Source organism: Prinia subflava, chromosome 1 (assembly GCF_021018805.1).
Source record: "Prinia subflava isolate CZ2003 ecotype Zambia chromosome 1, Cam_Psub_1.2, whole genome shotgun sequence".
In the NCBI taxonomy this organism is placed as follows: Eukaryota; Metazoa; Chordata; class Aves; order Passeriformes; family Cisticolidae; genus Prinia; species Prinia subflava.
Genome location: NC_086247.1, coordinates 20091684 through 20116325, shown reverse-complemented (window position 1 = coordinate 20116325; position 24642 = coordinate 20091684). Strand labels below are relative to the sequence as shown.

Genomic DNA, 24642 nt, shown 5'->3' with positions numbered 1-24642 from the left:
AATATGCTGACAACATCCTGATTTGAACTGCTTTCAAAAAGAAATAGACAGTACCCCTAGAGGGATGACAGGTTGTCTGAATGAGATAAGCAAATAGATTTAGAAAATGCTGGCTTAAGCTTAACTTAAGACAGAAGTGATACTCTTATAATAAGAGGAAATCATGTTCAGCCTGCAGCTGAATCAGCGACCTCAGTTTCCAATGCCACTTTTAGGACAGAGGCAAAAGGTGTTCTTGCAAAACATAGAGGCTATGCTCTCACTTTGGCATCAACTATAACCCTAATGAATACTTTAATTTTTATTTTCCAAAGAAGAATTGTGCATTTCATTCTGTGAAGAACTGATGATAAAGATCATGCATCAATTTATACGATTTATCAAGTCTTGTTATTAGGAAGGTCAAAACTTCTGGAGAAGATCAGACCCCAGCTGCTGCACTCTACTGCCTTTACATTATTCATGATAATTTAATGTCATTCTACTTAAAATGACTGTCATGTTATATTCTGTGAGTGGAAGTGATGTCAACCCTATTTTACATGCAATATTACTAGTTCCAAGTAAGATTATTCCAACAAGTGGCACAAGATGGTTTTGACTTGCTAAAGGAAATCGGAACTTTTTCTTTTCTAATTTGTCAGGGACTAAACTGGTAGAAGAGTGGCTTTTATTGCTGAGCCACTCTGATTAAATTATGGTGAAAATATGAAAAAAATGCAGGTCATTATTAATACTTGAAATTATAGATCTACATTGAGAACATGGACTCCCTTGTAGAAAACTTTTATTTTAATTTAGAAGTGACTATTCAGTACACTCGCAGCTGCTACCATGTATAGGTTTGTTATGGATTATCTATGAATTTTCAACCATTCATGGTATGTAAATTTTAATTTATGTCAATTTGAGGGAAATTAAAGTTTGTGGAAATAACTTTTTAATAACTGTTTTTTTCTTTTAACCCAGAAAATATTGCAATAAGCAACATATTCTTAGCTTTCTTATAGAGCTTCTATTTTGATAAAATAATCTGTCACTCACATTCATGGGGATGACTTGGCAGAGACTAAGCAAAAGAAAAGAAAAAGAATATCTTCTGGTTCTTATGTTTTGTTAGGTGGATAGAAAATTTTATCAGCTTTTTAAATACATTTTCCTTTCTCTTCAAGCAGGGAACAATTTTCTTCCTGTAATTGGATAGAAAATAAAAAATATATGTGTGATGTTACACTGATGAATTGTGGTCAGGTTCATGATTCTCATTGTTAACATAACAAATACCAAAATCTGAACTTCCATGGGGTTTATATTATCTGAATCACTTTACATGCTTTATGTACTTATTTGTCCTTGGGTAATTTTTCATTTTGAATTAGTATTCCCATTAGGAATATAAGTCCAGCACAAAATCTTTATGCTATGGAACTGCAGTTAGAGTGCTTGAAACTGAAGGGAAGCTTGGAAGTTCAGCAATTCTACAGCCTTCCTGCAGAGACAGAATCCTAGTCTGAAGCCTAATGGAGAAAGCCAAAATGAACAGCCAGGCTGTGCTTGGTGTATATGATTTCTGGGTTCCAGTTAGTTGAGACAATTCCTTTTAATAACAGAAAAATTGTTTTCATAGACCATCTTCTTCAAACTCAGACCTGCTGTTTTTCTAGTTTAAAGATTTTCTTATCTCCCCTTGGCAAGTTCCCAGTGTATTTTATTTTGGCTCTCTGGGCTGCTCTACTCTGTTACAGTTTTCCTCACCATGGATATTTGTTATTTTTGTCAGTATTTTCAGTATTTTAAAATTTTAAATTTCAGTTAACACTATTGGATTAGAAGAATAGATCAACACATTATAGTGTTTTCTGCATTACCTAGTTTAAAAAATATGTCAAAATAGATGCTTATACTTTCTATATAACTATAGAAAGGTTAGTGGTTTTTTTGGTTGAGTTTTCCAAGAAAAAAGAATAAGCTTAGCCATCAGAATCATAAAATCAAAGAACGTTGGAACTAGTTAGACTTTAATGGAACTGATCTCTCTCTTCCCTGAAGCCATGCTTCTGTGAGTCATGCAGCCACCCTTGTAGTACTGTAAATGTAAAGAGTATGTTCAGGATGCACTCACACAAGACAGCAGAGTTATGAGTGTCTGTTTTCATCACTTAGGAAAAATGATTATGGTTGACTTAGGCATGTTTTGGCATTACAGCTTTTGTTTTTATATGAAATCTGCTGACTGGAGCTTTCTGGTGTGTTCAGTGCTTGCAATTAGGCTCACCTGGTATTATAGGCTAAGAGCTATTTTCTCCAGGGATGATTCTGTAGACCTTTTTTGCATGAGATGGTAGATCAAAACAGTCCTGTGGTACTTCTCCTCAGTACATTTCTCCTCATCACCTTCTTTCTATCTATTTCATCATTTCAACATCTTTCCTGGAAAAACTCAGCATGGCTTTCACCAAAGAGGAATAACCCCCCAGGATATTGAGGTGGTTGAGGTATCACACATGAGTAAGGCTATGACTAATGTAAATGTTCTAACTTGTACAGTTTTTCAAGAGCAGTATCTTTATCCCAGAGTAATCCCTGTTTGATTTTGTTTTGGTTTGGTTTTTTTCCAGATAAACTGTTAGTAAGAAAACATGAACAAAAGATACCTTAATTTCTTCTGCTGTACACGCTACTGATTGATAGAAAAATTTCTGGAAATAACAAGAAGTCTTTTAGTTATTGGGTGAATTGGGAAGACAGCTGATCAAGAATTTGAAGTCAGAGATGTATGAAAGTTTATTTAGTAGTAAAAACAACATTTCCTGAAACAAAGTGGCTTTAATGATGACTTTTAACTGTTTGTATCAAATACATCAGGCTTCTTAAATCAATAGTGATTGGTGCAATAAAAAGGCTTTCAAAGGATAGTTTTAATGAACAGTAATTTGAAACTAAAAATATTCTAAATGTTTTATTTTGCACTGCAGGTAGAGATATTAAGATAAGAACATAATGAAAAGTGTGGAATAAATATTCAGGAAGAGGAGCCATTCAGTGATCATGGTTGAATCAATTATAACACCATGACTGCATAAATACCCTCAAGACATTGGACTGAATTCTTGGAAAATCAACCATTAGGCTCACGAACCAATACCAAATTTCAGAACCAGGAAACAAATTTTGAAACAGTTAATGCCAGTAACTCTAGAAATGGATCTGGTGGATACCTTTTAACTCTGTTGAGTTCCTCTGTACTGAAAGAGTTTGGTACTTCACAAAGACTGCCTGTGTGGTCTAAGCCATACATTTTAAGGTTTGCTACTGAATGCAGATACTGAGAGTAGTTTGTACCTCTGGAGTGACTTCACAAATGACTCAGCAGTGGGTAGTGCTGAATGCTAACATGGGCACTTCCAGCTGCTAATGATACCAGTGGAAACAGGAATGGTTTTCGTACTAAGTTTCACATAGCTGTGGGTATTTTTGCTTAATTTTTACTTACTGAAAGCAAACCAGACCTGTCAGTCAACAGCATCTGGGGAATTCCTGTCCCCTGGAGTCGGGAAACACAATTAGGCTTGCTTAAAATACAATTAGGTTTCCCAGCTGCAGAGCTTTTCAGATGGAAGTTCAGTAGTGTTGGTTACATCCTTTTAAACTCCCAGCTTCTTTCAACAACTTTTCTGTTTAATCGATAGCTATGAGTTAATTTGTGTTTGGGATGGGTTATTCTCTCAGGTGCGTACTTATATTTTGATGTATTTGCAGTGGTAGATTGTGATACAATTTTCAGAGTGAGGATGACTAAAATGTTATTATCACTGTTGTCTTGTTTTATTCCTTTGATGAGGAGTAGTTGTAGTATTTTCTCAATTAATTACACAAAAATATAATTAAATGTTCATTCCTTAATTGAAGAGTTGTTGGGGGGCAGCAACACTAGAGGGGAAAAAGTGTCTATTTATTTTCCCTTATTTAAGGCAGGAAAGGATTAGGCTGGTTTAGAAAGGCTGACTGCAGGACGTGGAGCTCTGCCATGTTTGCTTACATGCTAGATGAGACAACTGTCTTTTATCACCAGGAGCAAATTTTTTAATGTGGTGGTAGTCTTCACTCTACTTCTGGTTTTAGAGATTTGAGGACAATTGAACAGATAGAGTATTCAGATATGTTTCCAAAGGAGGCCAGTCCACAAAATATTTATATCATGAAACCCTCTGTCAGCTTTTCTGTTTTACAGATGAGTGTACCTTTTTCCTTTTCCAACATGATCATTCCCATTTGCTTGTACTTGTGCACTCAAGGATGCTTTCTGTTATGACAGTAGAAGTAATATTGATTTTAAAAAGGAAATTTACTTCTCTTCCAAAAGGCGTTTTTCTGATTATGTTCCGTATAGAGGCAAAGTTGAAGTAAATTCATAGTGATGTGGCTCCTGGAGTATCTTGGACTCAGAACAAACACAGACAGATGGTGCCAGAGTGAGTTGATCAGAAGCCTGGGGTGAGAAGGAATACTAGTGGGTACAAAGTCTCATCTATGAATAACATTTACAGACAGTGAAGATTCTCACAGAGCAAAAAAAGGCACTGTCACAGAAACAAAAATCCAGTTTTTACTGAGGCTTATTTGGAATTTGGATTTGTCACAAACATGATTCAATTACTGCAAAATTTGAGAGCTGTCAGTAGCGCAAATGACTCTTTCTACATGTCATCTTTTTCTCATCCTATAGGAAGTTTTGCATCAATTTGTATATTCTGTGTTTCAACAGCTGATTAGTAAGAATAGGTTTGTTGTAGGAGATGGACTTTGTTTCAGTGTGAGGATATTAAGCAGGGAGAACTTTGAATTTGTGAGTACGAACACAAGTCAGGCCTCTAATCTCATGCGTACTTTATCCGTGTATACAGACCATGTCAGAAAACAATTTTGGAACCATTGTGGTCACTCCCTGCTCCCAATTATGAGCCTAAGAGCTAAACACAATTTATTGTTTCTAGTACAGTGTTCACTAACAGATTGGAAAAAACTAATAGTTGTATGGAAAAAATCTGATTAACAGGTAACTTCAGAAACAGCAGCATGTTGTCTGTTTCAAGATTAAATGTGAATTTAAAGTAGCAAGCATAGTGTAGTCATAGTTCATCATATCTAGTGATGTTGCTACATTCTTCTCTTGACAGTATTATTGAATTTCTTAAAAAAATATTATGCCATGTGTTCTGTTGGAAACTATTCTTTAAAAGATTAGCTATTGGATTTGGAACTCCATTGTGTACATTTCTCATGTCCTAGTTGTTACAAGACTAATTACCTATGTACACTAAATGAATATTCTCTCTTTGCTTAGACTTGCAACACTGATGAGTTGTGATAATCCTGGGATCACAACTTTATCTCCTCTGGTGATTTGTTCAGGTATTGCTGTGATATCACAGCCATGGCTTTGTCTCTCTTTTGACTCGACCTTTAGAGGCCAGGGAAAGATAAAAGTAAGATTTAGATTAATAAACTGCTTCTTTGGGTGTCCATATTTAAAGAAAGCTCTTGCTTCCAATGTTGGAAGCTGACTGTTACAAAGATCCTGTTGTAGCAGCTTAGTTACAATAGCAGAAAAAACTGTAAATATGTCAGTATTGATATCGTGTCATCTTTGAATCATGATGCCCAGTCAGTCTTGGGTACAAAAGACATACAAAATAAGAATGGGAATTGATTTTGAACATGATTTATTTTGTACAGGTGGAATTGACAGCATTCTGCAGTTGAGAGGATAATAAATATTCTCTTTTCCCCAAAATTTTATTCTGCAATGTCTACAATTAGGATAGTAGATTTTTTACAAAGTCATGGCAGCTGAAGGTACCTCTGTAAAAAAGAGCAAAAGGAAACCACATTATAAAGTAAGGCTCCCCTTCTGCCAGAGTCTGCCAAGTTTGATTTACATTGAACCCACTCAGGGATTAGGCCTGCAGATCTTATTATTTAAAAAAAAAAAAAAAGCTTCTCAGCAATTTACATGATGGCATAACAGTATAGTAATCTATGGGCCTTGATCAAGAGTACAAAAAAAAATGCATGAACATAAGAACTGTGATGCAGGAGAACAAGTGCTAGATGAAGAGCAGAACTAAGACTTATTCTTGTTTAAGTGCAATTGTACTAAAACAGATGTGAGTAAAATCTGTTTATTTTTACAACAGTATTCAAGCTTTGTAGGAAAACAGATATTCACAGAGCTGTCAGTGTCCCTTGTCCCTCTGGTAGCTCCCAGGGCCCACTGCTGCTGCTTCCATGGGCAGCTGAGCATGGGCAGCCGGCCAGCTGGTGGCCTGACTTCATTCTCTTACATCCCTCATGTATACCCAGTAACTCTGAGCTCTTAATGGTTAATTAATAGGCTTTAATTAAGAGGTTAGAGGATTTCAATATAGGATTAAATTCTGATCTTCTCTCTGACACTGATTAGTTGGGTGATTTTGTACAACTAAGTTTATTTGGAAAGCTCAAGCATTATCTGTCAAAAATAGTATTAATGCAGTTTTTGATGCACAAATTTCTTATCTTTTACCAAATGCTTTTTATCAAATATTTTAAATCATAAATGAAGAAATACTGCTGCAACCTAAATTGCGATATTTTACTTCTGAGAAGCAAAGTTTGAGTTTAGTGCACTTTTTCTATAAAGGGGAGGTATGGAGACATGGATTTAGTTATAATTAGTGTGGGGAAAATCATTACACACCTTGTTCACAGACTTACAAAAAGACCCTCCTGCAGGTGAGAACATCTGTCTCTCTGAGCTCCTTCCTCATTCAAAAAAAATTATATTAGCATGATGAAAGTAATTTGTGTTTTGGCCTTACTTCCTGTTACTTTAAAAATATGAGCAGTGTGGAAAATAAGTCTTCTCAGAATTGGCAAACTGTTTCAAGATGCCCTCCCTGTAGAGCGCTGCTAGCAGTGTGGCTTCACTGGTGCTGCTTTTACAGTAAGAATACTGACACAGTCAAAACCAAGATGCATCAGAAACAGCTGCTAACACCCCTTCTAGTGGTGATTATTCAGCATCAAACATGTTGGTGTAGTTTGCTTGGGCGATGTTGAGACAACAATATGCTGAGCACAACCAAGACTTGCTTATGCTCACTTGCCCAGCATTGCTCACATTTATTTCCTGTTTGTTAGAAAAGGAAAATCATGAAGATAGGAACACTCCTGTCACAGAAGTAAAAAGATAGGGGCTACTTAATAATTGAAAATGCTCATGAATGTTGTAAACAATGTGGAATGAACTCATTCTAATCATGATACTGCAATGTCAGGAGGTGTTACATTTCGGAGCCAAGACAGTCTGACCTGTTATTTAGCGTGTGTTTATTTTGGCTATGGGTGTAATTGTCCAATAAAAAAGTAAGGATAAAAATGTTTATCACAGTACTTTAGTTATTTTGGGCGTTTCTAAAACTACAAGTGTGAAGTGAATGGCTTCCTATTGTAAGTCAACAGATGATGCAAAAAAAGGTAACCCGAGTGACTGTGAGAAATACTATCTCTGCTGGAGATGCCCTTTATAAATGTAATAATGTTGCAATGTGCTTAATTGCCAACAACTGAATTAGCCTCTTTTTCTGGTACATTTGATAAATACCGTATTCCTTTAAAAGGAAATTTAGAATAAAATTAATAAAAGGGTAATTTGTGAAAAGAAGTAAAATAGAAGATAAACTGTGAAACTTCTTCTGAGTGAATAATTTAGATAGAACAGTAATGTGTATGCTTTTAATAATAAGGCTGTATAAAAATAACTTCTAGTAATTAAAATGTATATAAATGTGTCTTAGATTCCTTAAAATGGATTTTCAATAGAATTCCTAAAATAAGCAATATCAGCAAAAATGTAGAGACAATCAAGGGACAACTGGGTTTCTAATGTTTTTACATTAGTGTAATATTTCTGCTTCAAAACAGCATTCAAATGAATCAGGAAGAAATATCTAACTATAAAAATCAGCACGTTTTTATCAGCATAAATACAAAATGTAGAATGATGGGATACAAATAGACTGTAAAAAAAAACTTTTATGGGAGCCAAGTGTATTTCTAGGAGTTTAGATTTCAGGTGAGAATTTTTGTGTAGGGTATGAAAGTCTGTGTGCATCTTCTCTCAGCTGTGTATGGAAAATATCCCAACAGGAGTCTTGAGTTTTGCATAAAGCTCATAACATAGTAAGGGTACTGCAATAGCAGCAAAATAATCCTAATTCTGGATAATAAAGTACTTGACTGTTAAAAAAAAAGTCATGTTATTTCCTTTCTGTTCCACAAGGAGCTCTGGTGCTTTCTAATTTTTTTTTTTTTTTTTTTTTTTTTTTTTTTTTTTACCTAGGGATCTTTTGTGGTTGATTGACTTATAGGTCTAGAGACATTTTGGTTTCTGGTTGGGATTTTCTAATAGACAACTGCAAGTAGTGGTAGTTGCATGATTCTGGATGTGTCTAATGCTCTGAGCTGATGTGCTTATTTTACAGCAATATACAGGCTACAGATCTTCCCTGTCCATTGTGCCTTTTCTCATAGAAGTTCAGGACACATGTTGGTTGTCATCAATACAAGACTGAATGCAGAAAGAAAGGCTCACTATTCCTATGCAGTTTCTGAAAACTCCACTTTCAATTGTCTAAAGTGCTTAGCAGCAGTAGTACATGATAATATTATGGCATCAGTAGAACTGAAGATTCAAATAGTATCACCTATTGTAAGGTGTCTCTGATGGTGTCCTTAATATTCAGTAAAAGTTGAGCTCATGTTGCATCGTTACCCTTAAATTCGAGAGTTCTGAAGGTTTCCTTCTGTCACTCTGACTGTTTTTCCAAACTTGAAACACACTTGTCTTTGTGACAATTATTTTCCTATCAGAATTGGCAGAAATTATTTAAGTGAAGTTGAAAGTATCTGGACATGTAAAGCATGTAGATTGACTGCTTTTTTTTTCTTTTTTTTTTTTTTTTTTTTTTTTTTTTTTTTTTTTTGGTAGTGAGTTAGTTAAAAAAATTGACCATAGTTATCTGTATTTTTTACAGTTCCTGGCAGCCTACTTTTGCTGTGAGTTCAACTGCTTCCTCCTGATCTTCATTGTCAGCTGAGGTTCAGTTCTTACAGCTTCAGCACTTTATCAAAGCAGCTCCTTTGGGATAGTGTGGATTGCAAACACAGGGACCAGGCCATGGAACTGGAGATAAAATATTTTTAACTGCATGAATGCAGTTGTGCAATGAACTTGGAGAGTTTCCTTGGAGAGTCAGGCACTTTTTCAGTTACAACTGGCATGGTTAATCTTACTTTAAATGAGACCTAAAATTACCTGGGAAGTGTTGACCTTGTCACAAGGATAAAGAGCAGAAGGAAAACTACCACTGTTGTGTGTAACAGTATGGATTTAACTTACCCACTTGATGCTTAAACATTAAAACCAGAGTCATACTGATACTTCCAGTACAGCTGGAGAAGGCAAAGAATTAGATGGCAAAATCTGTTAGTGGAAAAACAAAGAATTTTCTTATGGATAAAGAATTAAAAATGCAGCTAAGAATATTTATATAAGAGTCAAATGAGAAAAGCATGATAGGAGTAGACACACTCAAGATGTAGACACACTCAGTATTTTCTAATTTTTTTTTCAACTGCATGAGCAGCTATGGAGAATGAGGGAAAATATCCCAGTGTAATCACCAAAATATTTGCGTGAAAGCTGTGTAAATGTCTGTTGTAACATAGCATTTTAAATAAGAGCCAGAAAAGAATAATTAGAACCTTCTCAATTTCACTGAAATAAAACAGAGGGGTGTGAAAATATTGAAAGGTGTAAAGTAGTTTCCATATGGACTTACAAAGGAACCTTACTTGTTTACAGGTGGATACTTTCATAACTATCAGCTATGAAAAAATTAGGGAGATTTGTCTGAATGATTTGGCCATTAAACTTCTGGAGCAATGTGGTATTATCTTTAGTTTTAAATGTCTGCATTTCTTACTATCACCAAAGAAGTGCTGGAAAAAATCTTGATAAATTGGATCTTTTACTGTATTGTGTCTGTTTAAAACTTATTTGTGACTTTCAAGCTTTATTATTGTTATTATAGAATAATATAATGGACATAAAGCTATTATATTATAAATAATACTATATTATTTGGTAAAAGTAGAATAAATAATTCAGTAAAAGACAAATTTTAACAAACAAGAAACAATTAGAAAAATACCACTTCTCAGTTTAATCTTGTAGTTAGTTTGAGCTACTGAGGAAAAGTAAGTATCTGTTTGTTCTGAGGAAAACTGGAAGTAACAGGTACAGCCAGGAGCTGCCTACTTCCTTTTTCCTTTTTATGTGTCTTGTCTGACTTTATCTTGATATCATTAAGCCCACACAGAAATATGATAACATAATTGTGTCAGTCCTTTGTAGTCCATATGTTCATCTTCTTCATGTTCACTTTTTCTTGTGTTCACAGGACTATTCTACTTAGCTATTGTTCCCTGCTCCCCTGTTAACAAAGAGCAGTTTCACTGCTGCTAATAAACAAAGTTAATAAACAAAGGCTGCAGTTTTATTCAATACTGAGCATTATAAAAAGAAAAAAAAAATAGGTAAGGTAATCCTGTCTGTTCCAGATAGGCTTTTGTCTAGCTGATGTGTTTTCTCTTTCTCATTTACAGAGTCATATCCTCGTTTATTAATATGCAGGGGCTTTTTTTCCCCACATTCTTTCTTGTCATTGTTTTTTTTTAAACTGAGTTTCTGAATGTATTAAATTAAACTAGAGTCAGCGACATAACTTCATCTGTAGTTAAAAATTTATTTAGGGTGATACCAAATTAATTAATTAATTCTGATGTCAGGAAGAGTGCAATGGGAGAATATTTTCTATTTTATGAGGTAGGTCAAATAAGCTGTGAACAAAATGTGATGCAGTGTGACCTGGAAGCCTTTGCAGAAAGCCCTAGTAAGTGGGGAAAAGAGAGAATGGAGCCAGGCCAGTTTGAAGGCATCACATGGGTCATGTATTTTACTTCTAAGAATAGTCTGGTATGAGGTTCCCACCACAGAGAATATTTGGGTTCATTCTCCAGCATGAGGCAAATGATACTAGGTCATAACAGGACATCTTTACCCTGCTCCTTTGCATGGAAAAGAGAGGCTGTAACAGAGATCTGGTAATTTTGGATGCTCATTAGCTCTGATAGAGTTGGCTTTTCCCACTTGAATTAGAAGTGAGCAGCAGCACTGGTATAAATCAAGGGCAAGATAATTTAGCAGCCACACTGCTTTCTTTCCATTCTCTTACCTCTTTTTCTTCTCTTCAGCATTTCAGGCACAGTCAGTGTAATTCACTTTGATTTAGAATATATATATGCGCTTAGACTAAAAATATATGAATTTTACAGTATTTTTTTTGGGAAACTAGCCAAAGACATAGTGTTCCATGTGTGTGAACCTATTTCAATTCTGTCTGTGCCCTTTTTACCTAGGATCTGGATTTTGGCCATCTTGTTTTGTTGTTGTTGTTGTTTTTTTGTTTTTTTTTTTTTTTTTCCAGAGTTTGGGTTTTTTTTTAAGTGGTTTCTTTTGGGTGGCTTTTTTTTTTTAAATTTTTTAATTCAGTAAGAGTATTATATTGATAAATAAATACTTCACTGATTGGGAGGCAGTAGAATCTTCTTAGTGTGAACAAATTATTTCTTTTGTAGATAAGTAAACCTTTCCCCATGTTTAGTGCCTCCTTATTCTCTGACTAGTCAATTCTGTAGGCTCTTTAAAGATGTTCTGCACTTAAAATTACATCGCTGTTACTCTGTGTCTATTTCATGTTAACAGCTATCAAAGGACATATTCCTTAACAGGTTAGAGATAAGGAAACATGAAAATCGTGGGTTTTTTCTTAGGTAGCTCTACCTGTAAACCTGTAAACTCAAACCATAATAGCTAAAAGCATAAAAGCTAAAAATTTCAGATTTGTTTCTACTGACATTTTCAGGAGGATTTACTCTATGTAAGAAAAAAAATCACTGTGAAATAGCTCACTGTTTGACAGTGCTGAATAGGACTGTTATTATCATTATATGGCTTATATATAACCTTCTTTTTCCAAACAAATCATCGAAAATCCTAAGGAAAATCTATTAATCTATCTATTAACTTTTAAAGTGTGGAAAATCCATTTCCCACCTGAAAAAAAAATAGGTGGAGTTCATTTTATGCTACATTCTTGGCTTAAACAGGTAAAAATCAGATTATTTATCCCAAGTACAACTCACAGGAGGGACTATGCACACTTTTGAGATAAGCTTATGAGTTATTTTTTCTGCATAGATTTCTTGGACCCCGGGCAGGTAAAAATTCAGATGCATTGGATTTTATGGTATCTTTCTGTTTCAAAAGAAGAAGTTGTGAAAATTTAGCTAAAACTGATAATTTCAGCAGCAGTCAAAATAAGCACCTCTGACTAGCTCTTTTCAATATCTTAGATTTCTCCTACTTATTGTAAATTCCAGTGCACAGATTAAAAAGTAGCATTTTTACTCAACACTTATATTTTTTAAGCCCTTTCAATTTGCATTCTCTGAATGTATTTTTTTTCAATCTAAATTCTAAACTTAGACATTTCACACAGATAGGTGCCCCTGAAGTTAAATCTATTGACAGAAGAAAATAATTAATTATTATTTGAGGAAATCAGATAGTTAGAAATAGTCCATCAATTTCAATGAGACAGTCGAGATCTTACCAGCAAGAAAGTTAAAATGCTATGAATTGAGTGTATGTTTGTAGAGATCACTGCTGACATCTACTTTCTGTCAATATGTCATTTTCACTGATGTGAAAGCTGGAAACTCTGAATTGTGAATGGCTTCAATACTCCAGTTGTGCTGTCTGCCTGGATATGATAACCATTAGTTTCAAATAGAATTGGATATGAGGCTTTTGTTTGAAGTTAGATTAGAGTCTGGTTGCTTAATAATTTTTCTTTAATTGGTAGACTTAAAGCAGACTCATGGTCTTCTGAAGAGGAGTTTTGTGTGATGCCTTTTCTCATTTCAGTTGAATACTGGCAAAATCATAATTTTTCAATTAAGAAAAGTCCTATTTTGCATTGATGAACATTGGTGGGTTTTTTTCATTTCTATCTTACTGCCTACACATATCCATATCAAAGCATAGAGTCAAGGTTTATTTGCCCTTTGCACTACATAGAGGTGAAAGTAAATATGAATTTATTGGTCAGACTTTGAGAGAGCTGTTCTCACAGTAGTTTATAAAAAGCATAAAGAGCTGGTTTTTTCTGTTAGTAAAATTGGTCACCTTCTTTCTTTTCAACACTGCTAAGCCAAATAGTTCTTGTTGAATATTTTTCCTTGTGATTCTGCTTTGGTTTATTCTTCATCTCTCTTGTCTGGTTCCATATAGCCCTTGTGCCAAATATGTAACAACAGGAATATTCTTTGAAGAGAGTCTCTGAACTGGCCTCCTGCTCAAAGCATGGTTATTGCCAAGACTCGGTTAAGGCAACTGGAGCTCTGTCCGGCAAGTTTTGAAAAGCTCCGAGCACAGTGATCCTGCAGTGTCTTGGGACAACTTTTTTCAATGCTGCGTTGCCTTCCAAATGTCCATGCTTCTTCTAATGCCCAGCCTGAACCTCCTCACAAAGTGCCATTTTAGTGCCTTTTGCTGCTTAATTTGGATTTCTGACTACCAGGAAGAATTTGGCTCTGTAAATGTTCTCAGCTAATGTTTAGATTAGATAACTAGTTTCAGACAGGTGTTAAATCACTCCTTAGTCTGTTCCTCTTCACTGGATTGAGCAAAGACATGATAATTTTCTTTTTTATTGACAAACTGGACTTATCCAATGTGTCCAATTTGTCCACATCCATCAATAACAGGCAGACACCAGCCTGGGTGCAGTAGTCCAGGTGCAGCCTTGCCAGTGCCAGTCAAAGGGAATAAATAACTCCCCTTAATCTGCTGCTCATACTCTTGCTAATATGGACCCATATGTAATTTATCCAATTTGTAATGCAAGCACACACACACCACTGGCTCATTGCCTGGTTTCCACCCTATTTTCCAGGGGTTCTTATCAGCATAACTGCTGTATCCCAACCTCTACCAACAGATGGGGTTATCAATGTAAGGGTAGTATCCATTAAGAAGTGGGGGTACTCAGTGACAGGTTAGCTGGCACTACTGTACAAGCAGGAACTTCAAGTGTACACTGTGGGGAAGAATGTCATATGCTACCAGACAGTCATTGCCACCAGCAGAAAAAATGTCAAATGAATGGGCTTGGCAGAACTGAAAGTGAACTTTTTGATGCCTGGATTAAAGCCACATCTGCGCTCCGTGCCTGGGAATATGAAATGAGGCAAGTGCTACATCTCTAATAAAACTTTGAGAGAAGTGTAGCCAGGAAATGACAAGTGGCTTCTACACTTAAATCTAGCCTAAACATCCTGGATTCTTTCTTAACAGTTGCCCTTCTAATGGTAGATTTTAAGCAGATTTAGAAATTTCAGAAACATTTATGTGAACTTTTCAGAGGGAAGTATAGTTTCAGAACTCCTTGTCAGTAATCTTTTTTAGTTTTGCTAAAATGCTGAAAGTTTAAGGGACATTTCTGGAGGGGAGGAGAAAATTAAAACTACTGTACAATAATAAAATGTCAATAATAAAATTGCTTTTTTTACTTTCCTTTGGCATGGATCAGAAAGATTCACAGTTTTCTGCTTTTTGACTGATATTGAATTTTTCATTTCTGGAAAGGTGGGGGCAATCAGGAAAAGCAGAATTAAATTAACTCCGTTCCAGAACAAAGCAATATTCCAATAGAAACAATTTCTTGGTGCTAGCAGAACAATCCAAGTTCTTACAAACAGTTGCTTTTCACACTGAGAAATCATCTATGAAGTATCTTGGATATGCTGTTTTAAAAAAGAAAAAGCTTGTCTAGTTGTATAAGTCTCATGAACTCACCACTGTAGCTTCCAGCAGATAAGTGTGATTCAGGGAAACAATTCTCACAAGAGCAGAACTTAATTACAGACTAAACTTTCAGTATCATTTGGTGTTTGTGTAAACTCATGCCAATTTCTCCTTTTCCTCTAAAATTTATAGTAGTTGTTAAAGTACATACGTGTATTTCTGAAACAAATGTAGTAAAGGAGTGAGACTTTCATCAGTACAGATAGATGGCATTGCTACAGATACCTTTGCCAAAATACATGTATATAAGGGTTATGGATATGCATTGCTGAGTTTTCTACTTAAATGAGTTGTTAATTATGAGTTAATATAGTTATCTCGATTTACAAACAAAAAAAGTCCCTATCAAGTCTAAAAATAAGGCTTTTCATTCGGGATAAAATTTTGGCCTAAAATACAGCTCTTGTGCAGAACCCATTTTTCACTGCTAGAAAGACATTGAGGTGCTGAAGTGTGTCCACAGAAGGGCAACGAATTTGGTGAAGGGTCTGGAGTCCTACGAGGAGCAGCTGAGGGAGCTGGGGTTGTTTAGCCTGGAGAAAAAGAAGCTCAGGGGTGACCTTATTGCTCTGTACAACTTTCTGAAAGGAGGCTGAGCCTGATGTGGGTCAGGCTCTCAGGTAATGATTAAACAAGAGGAAATGGCCTCTAGTTGCACCAGGGGAGATGTAGATCGGATATTAAGAAAAAATTCTTCATGGAAAGGGTTTTTAAGCATTCAAAGACGCTGTTCAGGGAAGTGGGTGAGTCACCATCCCTGGAGATATTTAAAAGATGTGGATGTGGCATTTGGGGACATGGTTCAGCAGTGAACTTGGCAGTGTTGGGTTAACAGTTGGACTTAATGATCTTAAAAGTCTGTTCCAACCTAAACTCTTCTATGATTCCTGGATGACTCTTGACCTCTTGCATTAACAAAGTAACTCACTGGATATAGGGATTGGAAGTTGTAGTCTTGGAGTACTTGAGTTTGGTTTCAGGCTCTGAAGTTTGCCTTGGTATTGGTTACTTCGATTTCCCTAGTAAGTGAATTCCTGAGCCCTCAGGCAGCAATGTTCTCAGCGGAAAGATGACTGCAGACAGTTGAACAAAATGGAATTTTATTTTGCAGTAGGTTTTCTGAGAAGTATACATTACACAGTTTGCTAAATGTGTTTCAGATACTGTGCTGTTCTAAACACCTATTTATTGCTGTGTGTTTTTAGCTTAAATTTTGACTTAAACCTGTGCAGGCTAGATGATAAAAAAATAATTATTTATCTATAAAATAGATCAAAAATTTTAAAATGAAATTCCGAAAATGAATACTCTGTATTCTGTTTCGAGTATGCTTATTCATCTCAGGTGGTTCTGCTTAGTAAATAGAGCACAGATTGTGTCTAACTGAAAACTTCATAGATTCTTGTTTTCTCTGTTTAATTTTTTTTTACACCTATCAATACATGTAGTATTTTTGTCAAAACAGAAAAAGATGTAATAATGAACAATTTGGCAGATGATGTTGCTTCCTACTAGAACAAAGATTTTGGAAACTCCTCTGTATAACCTTGAAAAGTTTATACTTTAAAGGAAAAGTTATGACCTTTACATAGATTCTTGTGCCCAAGAGGAAATACAAGTGGAATTATTTCAGTATATGAGGCTTAAGATTTGGCAAAAGCCTTGTGCTTTTTATGCATCAGTGAGACTGGTAAGCAAGTAATCATACAAACAAAGGCTGTAGATTATAAGGAAGCCACAAAACTGAATGCAGCCTAAAAATAAACTTGGAGTTCAGCACAGATAATATGCTTTAAATGAAGAATGCAATGTTAAGCAAAATTAAAAGACAGGCAAGGTCTCAGAGATTACATGTGTTATTGATGGAAAGAGGCCAGACTACCAAGTACCAATTATATAGTGTTGTCAGTGTAAAACGCTAAAATGTGCCAGGTTTCCAGACTTCCAAAATTTTTTTCAACTTCATTCAGCTCTTGCTTGTTAGTAACTCGTGTCCTGCCCCTTTCAACAAAGAGCACTCAAGAGCGAGCCCTTTTGAAGCAGGGGAAGGCATAGGAAGGCAGAGGAAGGCCTTGCTCCTGACTGCCCAAATGGCTTTTCGGGCAATGCCAACGCTCCCATCCCTCCCGCAGGGGTCTCAGAGGAGCCCCTCTCCCTGCTCTGCTGCAGGTGGGAAAGGGATGAAAGTGAGGGAAAAGGGAGCCACTGCTGTTGGGAGTCCACACTGCTGGGCCTGAGGACAGCCCATGGACTCAGGATTGGGCTTGAAGTGACAACAGCAGGTACTCAGAGAAATGACACATAAGGAAATGAAGTAACCCTCTGCCTCTTCCTGGGAAAGGGTCAGTGGCAGCTGGGAGCCCAGGCAGCAGATTGGTACAGAGGAGAAACATGACTCCAGCCTCCTGTCTTTCCTGCTGGAGAAAGGGAACTGCCTGCCTATTCCTTCAATTCCTCAGTGGTCTAATGTAAAGTACATTCTTAGGGGAGTTTCCTGGAAAACAAAGTAAATCCCAACAATTCTTGCCATATGTTTGGATATCCACAGTAAATAACTGTTTGAGTTAATTTTTAACTGACTCATGTAATGTTTGCTTTGCTTGGTGCCTCTGAAAATTCTAATGAAATAGTTTTGCATTATTAATTTATATGTGATCTATATAAAGGATATATTTATGCTTCAGGAAGTTTGTCTCCTGCGTTTATTTGTTTTCTAGGAGGTTATTCTTTGTTCTATCTTATGATTCATGTGGTTTTTTTATTAACTTAATCTCAAGATTCTCAAGAAGAATAATTCTAAGGAAAAATAAATGCCTTTTGCAATGTTATTTTTTGTCTCATGTTACCTTTTCAATGTTTCAAAAGAAGTGCTTAAGTTTTTGGGTTTTGCTTGAACTTATTCAAGGAACTAAAAAATCTGCCTAAATTAGATTAATAACTTTTAATTTATTAAACTTTGCAGTCTCTATTGCAAAATAAGTGAAGTTGAATTCCATGCTAAAAGTTTAAATATCCCTGTTCAGACCCCTTTAAATCACAATGATAAAAAAGAAGAGAAGTCAAAGTTCTTTTATTTTCTCAATGGGTTTGAAACTCTTGTGATAAGCAATGTCACCCTTCCCATCTTTTTCTGAATCTGCAAAAGCTAACATATTATGACTATTTACAATGAAAATTAAATTTCCCATGACATCATTTACCTTTAGAAACTGGGCTTTTGAGAAAAAGCCCTATCATTATAGACCATGAAATGTGTCTGTAGGTTTGGTCACCATGAGACACTTCCCATTATCATGAATTGAGATTTGATGATTATGGACTCAGAAATATGCATGAATTAACATAATGAGTTAACATTGCAGTTCTATACACTCATGGCCACTGATTGCATTTGTTTCTAGTTCTGGAAATAGATGGTAAATATATATGTCTTTTTAAAGCAATTTTTCCTGGATTTTACACTTAAGGCCTTCTACTTTGCATTTTACATGAGATGACAGTTCCTATCCGATGATATGAATGGTTTAATGATTTATAGCAGCTTGTTAAGATGAGGTAACTTAATATAGGCTTAAACCCAGTGATTGAGAAGTCATTGAAAAAGCATTTTGGAATCATTATTCTATGAAGTATTGTTAGAGAAAGGAAGAGAAGCTTGATCAAGAAAAGGTATTAGCATCTGTCTGGTGGAATTAGGTAAAAGTACACTTTAAAGAATGAATTGGATTTTTGTTTTCCTCCTCTTAACCATGGTACTATTGTTTAGTACCACGGGCTCTTGGATCACTTATCCTGCATTTCCAGCTGTTGTATTTGTAGCAAACATCTGGTCCCATCCTAAAGTGACACTCTTTGTAACAGCTGGACTGTGAGCTGAATGTTAACGATATTGAGCTTCCTCCTGGAGTTTAGTTAGAATGAAAATGAAATAATTCTTGAATGTAACACTTCTGGAGTATCATAAATTAAAAATATTTGTTTTACTACAGTATTTCTCTCTGATTTGTAAAAATGACTGCAGTTTAGGGACTGTGAAGTATTTGTGGGCAAAAGTAAACAACAACTAATGATCTCTTCTCTTCTGCAGAAAATTACATCAGCAGTTTGAGATGTATAAAGAGCAAGTGAAGAAGATGGGTGAAGAATCACAGCAGCACCAGGAGCAGAAGGGTGATGCCCCAACCTGTGGCATCTGCCACAAAACAAAATTTGCAGATGGCTGTGGCCATAACTGTTCATATTGCCAAACTAAATTCTGTGCACGCTGCGGAGGAAGAGTGTCCCTGCGCTCGAATAAGGTATGGAGCTCTGAGAGTTTGAGAGCAGGCTTCTCCTAAACTCAGCGTCTCTCATTCATGGCTTATGAATGAGAATCACACAACTACTGAAACAGATTTCCTCTAAGGAGACAATGATATCTACTTCAGGGGTTTTCAAGATATCTGTCCTCATTTCATCTAATTTCCAACTGCCTATGAATTTGTGATTATGGCTTTTAAGTTACTACATACTATTTTTTTACTAACAAACTCATGCAAGTACATTTCTTTGACTGGAGGATGAGTCTCTATTTGAGAAAAAGAAGGATATCTAGTGATGGTAATATTGAGACATTGATTATTACAAAGTAGAGCAAGGATTTGTTTCTTTCCTGCCTAGGCTCTTCTGTACAAGACTATTGTAAAATTAGTGTTAAAACATTATATATAATACAATATTTTGCTTTTAAATATTTATTATCTATTTTATGTATCCATACATATTATGCATATTTATATGTGCATACACATGCAAATGTTAACCTATATCTGGAAAATAGTTAAATGCACTAACATATATTGTTCTGTATATGCTGGTGTTTATTGTATAACAAGTGATAAACCAGCAATCTGAATTCTGAAAAAAAGCTGAATGATAGAGTAATAATTCAGCACAACAGATGTAATCACAGAAAACTCTTCTGAGTTCATTTTACTCAACATTTTAGATAAAGTGTTCAGATCTGATACACAGAGTCTTTCTCAGATTCTGACACATACTTGTAGAAGACACATGGCAATATTTAAGAAGTATTATGCTAGTCTTAGGAAAATACATATTTTTTAAACAATACAATATTTTACTATTTTAATGTTAATGCAGTATTTTTATATAATTTATTTATGTTAGTCTATTTTTTTCAATAATATGCTCATTGCAAATACCATGCAATCGGTAAATACTATCTTTTATAAGGTAGGAGACAATATGTGAGAGCATGTTATGTATTTCTTTGCCGAAGATTGAAAAGTAGGTTTAAATAATGGACTGAAGTTTTTGATTAACAAATTATAAAATTAAAAAAAAAATACAAAAGTTTAATAATAGCTCCTGATTAAAATAACTGAGATTATGTGTAAATGTCTCAAATTGTCTTGATTTTCATTAAGGCAATTCAAAAATGTTGCCTTCAGTAGATTCACTTATTTTATTTGTTTTTTTTTAAAACTAACTAGGTCATGTTGCTAGTAAAAAGAGAGATAATAATTTCTGTATTAATTTCATCTGATTATAAAAGCCTATTAGGACAGATATTTGAGTCTTTATGCCTACATCCTTAGAAACATAACATTAGGAAGAATGTTTCATTTCCTTATGAAACATTTTGATACACCATTTAGATTCTCCTTGAGGTGGATCATCTGAACTTGGCAGATATATGTCTGACTTAACAGATTTCCAGTGAGGTTCTTTCATAGAGTCTTTGGTAATTCCAGTGCTTCACCATGCTCACCACAGATAGCTTTTCTTACTGTCTAACCTAAATCTGTCTTTCAGTAACTCGACTTCTCCCTTCAGTCTGAGACTGTTCTGCAACACTTCTCAGCTGGCATTTTTTTCTATTACTTTTGCTAACTTAGTGTGAGGCTTTCCTGCACCTCATTCATTTTTATTCTAGATAATTTATGAATATGATGAACAGAGTATCTCTAGACTGATATGCTGTGAGGCTTTGCTGGTGAAAATTTTCCCTTAAAAAAACCCTGACCATTTATTCTTGTTTTTTTTCTTCTTGTCCTTCCATTAATTAAGTTTTCTCATGGATGAATTTATTCCTATTCCATGGCAGCTGAGATTCTTTAAAAGCCTGTAATCCCAACTGAGCAGTAGGAATAAATCCCATTTTCTCACTTTCTCTGTGACTACTTGAAAGCATTCTAAGACATGTAACACATGTGAATTCCCTCTACTAAAGCCATTCTGACTTTTCCACATTTTATCATAATTTATTCATATGCTTGCTAATTTTATTGTGTATTTGAGTTTCTAAAAATATGTCCAGTGAGGATGTCAGACTCATTTGTCTGTTCTTCAAGCGATATAATGTTGAAATTCCTTAAAAATATCTTGGTATTTTTGCCAACTTTTATACTTCTTATCAATGAAAGACTGTATTACAGTTAATAATTATTTTAGACTGGAGATGCTTTACACTAACTATCATTTCATTAAAAAAATTGGTAATTTTTTTTTACTTACTTTATAGCTTCTCTTTCTGAAATATCAGTTCAAAGTACATCCTTTGCATAAAACATTGTTATTATTCTGCATAAAACAATATTCTAGAGTAAATACCTTCTAATCACAGTGAAAATTAACAAAAAAGATCTAATTCAGAAAGACTATGGCACTCTCCTATTTATGCTCTGCTTTATGCCTACACTGGTTATTTTATTAAAACTATTTTGATCTACCAGAATTCATTCTTATCTCTCTTCTTTTCTGAATACAACTTCAGTTTCTTGAAGGATGACTTCTAATAACTTCCTATTTTAAATTTGCTTTTTTTGGTCTTTGTAGACATTTTTTCACACTATATATGTATATGTCTTCTTTGGGCCTTGTATGAGGTGATACCTACACTGTCTGAAAAGTTCTTTGGTGTATTTGTTTGAGATCATCATAATATCCATTTTCAAGCTAAACTCCTGCCTTTTAGTCTGGATTCTGCTCCTAAATTTTTAGTACAGACCAGTATTAGCAGCATGCGCCTCAGATGATGAAGCATTGCCAAGAATACTCCTCTTTCAAAGGTCTCAGGGCTGGCTACTGCTTACAAGGTTCATGGCCATGTGTAGAGCAGGGAGTGGAAATGTTTTGACTGTTGTCAGAGCATTAGATTAGGATTCTCAAAATGTTTGGATGATTTATTCCTTTTTCAGATTCATTTAAGTGCCTTAAATATATAGGCATTAACATTCACTTCAAGCTGTACAAAAATTGTCATTACATGGGAGTTTCTTCTAGCTCAAACAAATAAAAATTATAATGGTGGCACTTTTGCTTCTGTACAATTTATTATCTTGGTGAATGGTATATTTTGCTAAATGGGAGCTTAAATTTCAAGAGAGAAAAAACCTTGAACAGCCATCTTTTATGTTTATTAACAGATTCAGATTGATTAATACTGAAATAATAAATGATGTGAGAGCAAGCAGTAATTGTTCTTCGTAATAAGAGTACCACTGATATATAAAATATACTCCTTTTCTTTAATCATATACTAATTTATATAGGGAAATGCACATTGAATGAGTCAGTAGACTGCAGAGTGAGGTTTATGCAGGTGAGAAATCTAAATGCTAAATTGTTGGAAAGGTACAGCCTCCAGATTGATACTACATTGTGTGCAGTGAATATAAATTTTAGCACCTCAGAATGCTAGTTCATTAAACCAACCTTTCACTTATACAGAAAGGAAAAAATACTTCTATGAAAAGTTAACTTAATGCATGTTGAATACCTTCTCTTGGGGTATTTGGCAACTTACTGTCACTTGGAGCCACTGAAACATCCTTCTTTTTTTTGTCTTTGAAGAGCAAAAGTAAGAGATTTTCAGTTGTTTTATAGGACCCAACAAAACCATGGGTACTTACATGTAAGGTGTAGGTAGTGAACTTCTCTCAGTTCCCTTGGTTCAGTGCAAGCTTTGCATTCTGATTCTTTCCCTGGGGCTGTTTGATTTTGAAAAAAAACATCAATTCCCTTTGCTGAATGATTCCAACTGCAGGGCTTGCAATGTGATCACCTGTATGGAGTTGCAACACAAAATTGTAGCCTACTCGTGGTAATGCATAATCCATTTAATTCTGCTGAGAATTAGCAAGCATCGAATAATTAGTCTGTCACAATCACGTTTTCTAAGTCACTAGAATTTGGAATAAACTCCATGATTTATTATTGCATACAAGTAGTCTTGTTGTCTTTAGGAGATGTGGTTTGACTTTGCGTGTCTCTACAAAAGACATGTAACACTGCAAACGTGAGGGAAAGATTCATCTAAACAGTTTGTGTGGTTTTTCTTTTCAGTTTAATCCATGTAACACCTGTGAAAACTGATAATCTGCATCTGTATTCATCTCTCTGAAGAACAAATATCTCTGAAAATAAAGAAAGTCAGTGGTAAATTACTCCAAAGACATTCCACTTATTCAGAGGTTGTAAATTCACAGTTGGAGGGTATAAAAGTTACACTTCTCATTAGGATGAGTTTCACATCTCAGCCTCCCCATGGATAAGATAGAATTTGTATTATCAGATATGTTGAAGACTTCCAGTCTTAAATCTGGTGCTGATTATACTGGAACAATGTTAATGCCATAGAAACATCTATGATAGTTAAGACATCTCTAAATGCTGATCACCTAGAAATTATCAACCTCCACCCATTTTATCTGAGGTGATCAATCTCTTTATTCTTTTGAAAGCTATACCCAAACTTACCTTTACTGCAGTTCAGCTAATGTACTCCTCAGTAGCTTTCCCCACTCCTTTCCTGGTGTAGTTTGGCTTCTCTGAGAAGAGCCGTAACAGCAGAGCCATAACCTGGGATCAGCCCTGGAGAAAGAGCTCTGTGGAATGATTTGTGATAAGCTCCCTAGGGAGCTCCAGTCCTTTGCCTGGGAGCTGCTCAGTGCTCAGCCTTGGTCCCTTCCTCAGCCATGCAGCTGCCTGGGTGGTTCCCTTACTGAGCTAGATCCTTAGGCTTGGATTCCTGGATTGCCTCAACCCTGCCTCATCACCAGGGACCTTCTGGGGACCTGGATTCTTCGCTGACCCTGGGCCCTATCCTTGGGTTCCCCTTGGGTGCATGCTGTGGGACACAGGTCTGCAGGTGGGAGCATGACCTCCTCATGCCACCCTTTCTGCCTTCTCCTGGCGCTGGCTGAGCTGCTGGCCCTGCTTCTGCTGGGCTGGTATAAGAGTAGTGCTGTCCCAGCATAACCCTTCAGCAAAACCCTTCTTCAAATTGTTGCATTTAATGCTAAGAGTAAAAAGCCTTGCACAACTACCATTTTGAACCAGGAGATATTGCTCCTTTCCAGTCTGTAAACTTGCAAACGAATGCCTAGCAGAACTGATAGTCAGAATCTGCATTTCTGTATTGATTATTTGGATTCTCTCAATTGTTAAAAAAACCCTGTGATTTTAATACAAGCTATGTGGGTATGACCAGTCCTTTCAAATGACAACTGCACAAACTATTTCTGTTATTAATTTTATTTATTTGAAACAATTTACATTTGATAGTTCTTTTGATCTCAATAAACAGCAAATAATGGTCTCAG

At 35.5% G+C, this 24642-nt stretch overlaps 1 protein-coding gene across 25 annotated transcripts in view; it reads left to right on the top strand.

Moving 5' to 3' along the window:
• RIMS2 (regulating synaptic membrane exocytosis 2) overlaps positions 1–24642 on the top strand; it is a 446716-nt gene that overhangs the window by 65792 nt on the left and 356282 nt on the right. For all 25 annotated transcript variants that reach the window (XM_063389634.1, XM_063389477.1, XM_063389557.1 and 22 more), the window contains one exon: positions 19122–19332. In XM_063389634.1, coding sequence (XP_063245704.1) covers positions 19122–19332 — 211 coding nt within the window. The remainder of the gene's footprint in view (positions 1–19121; positions 19333–24642) is intronic.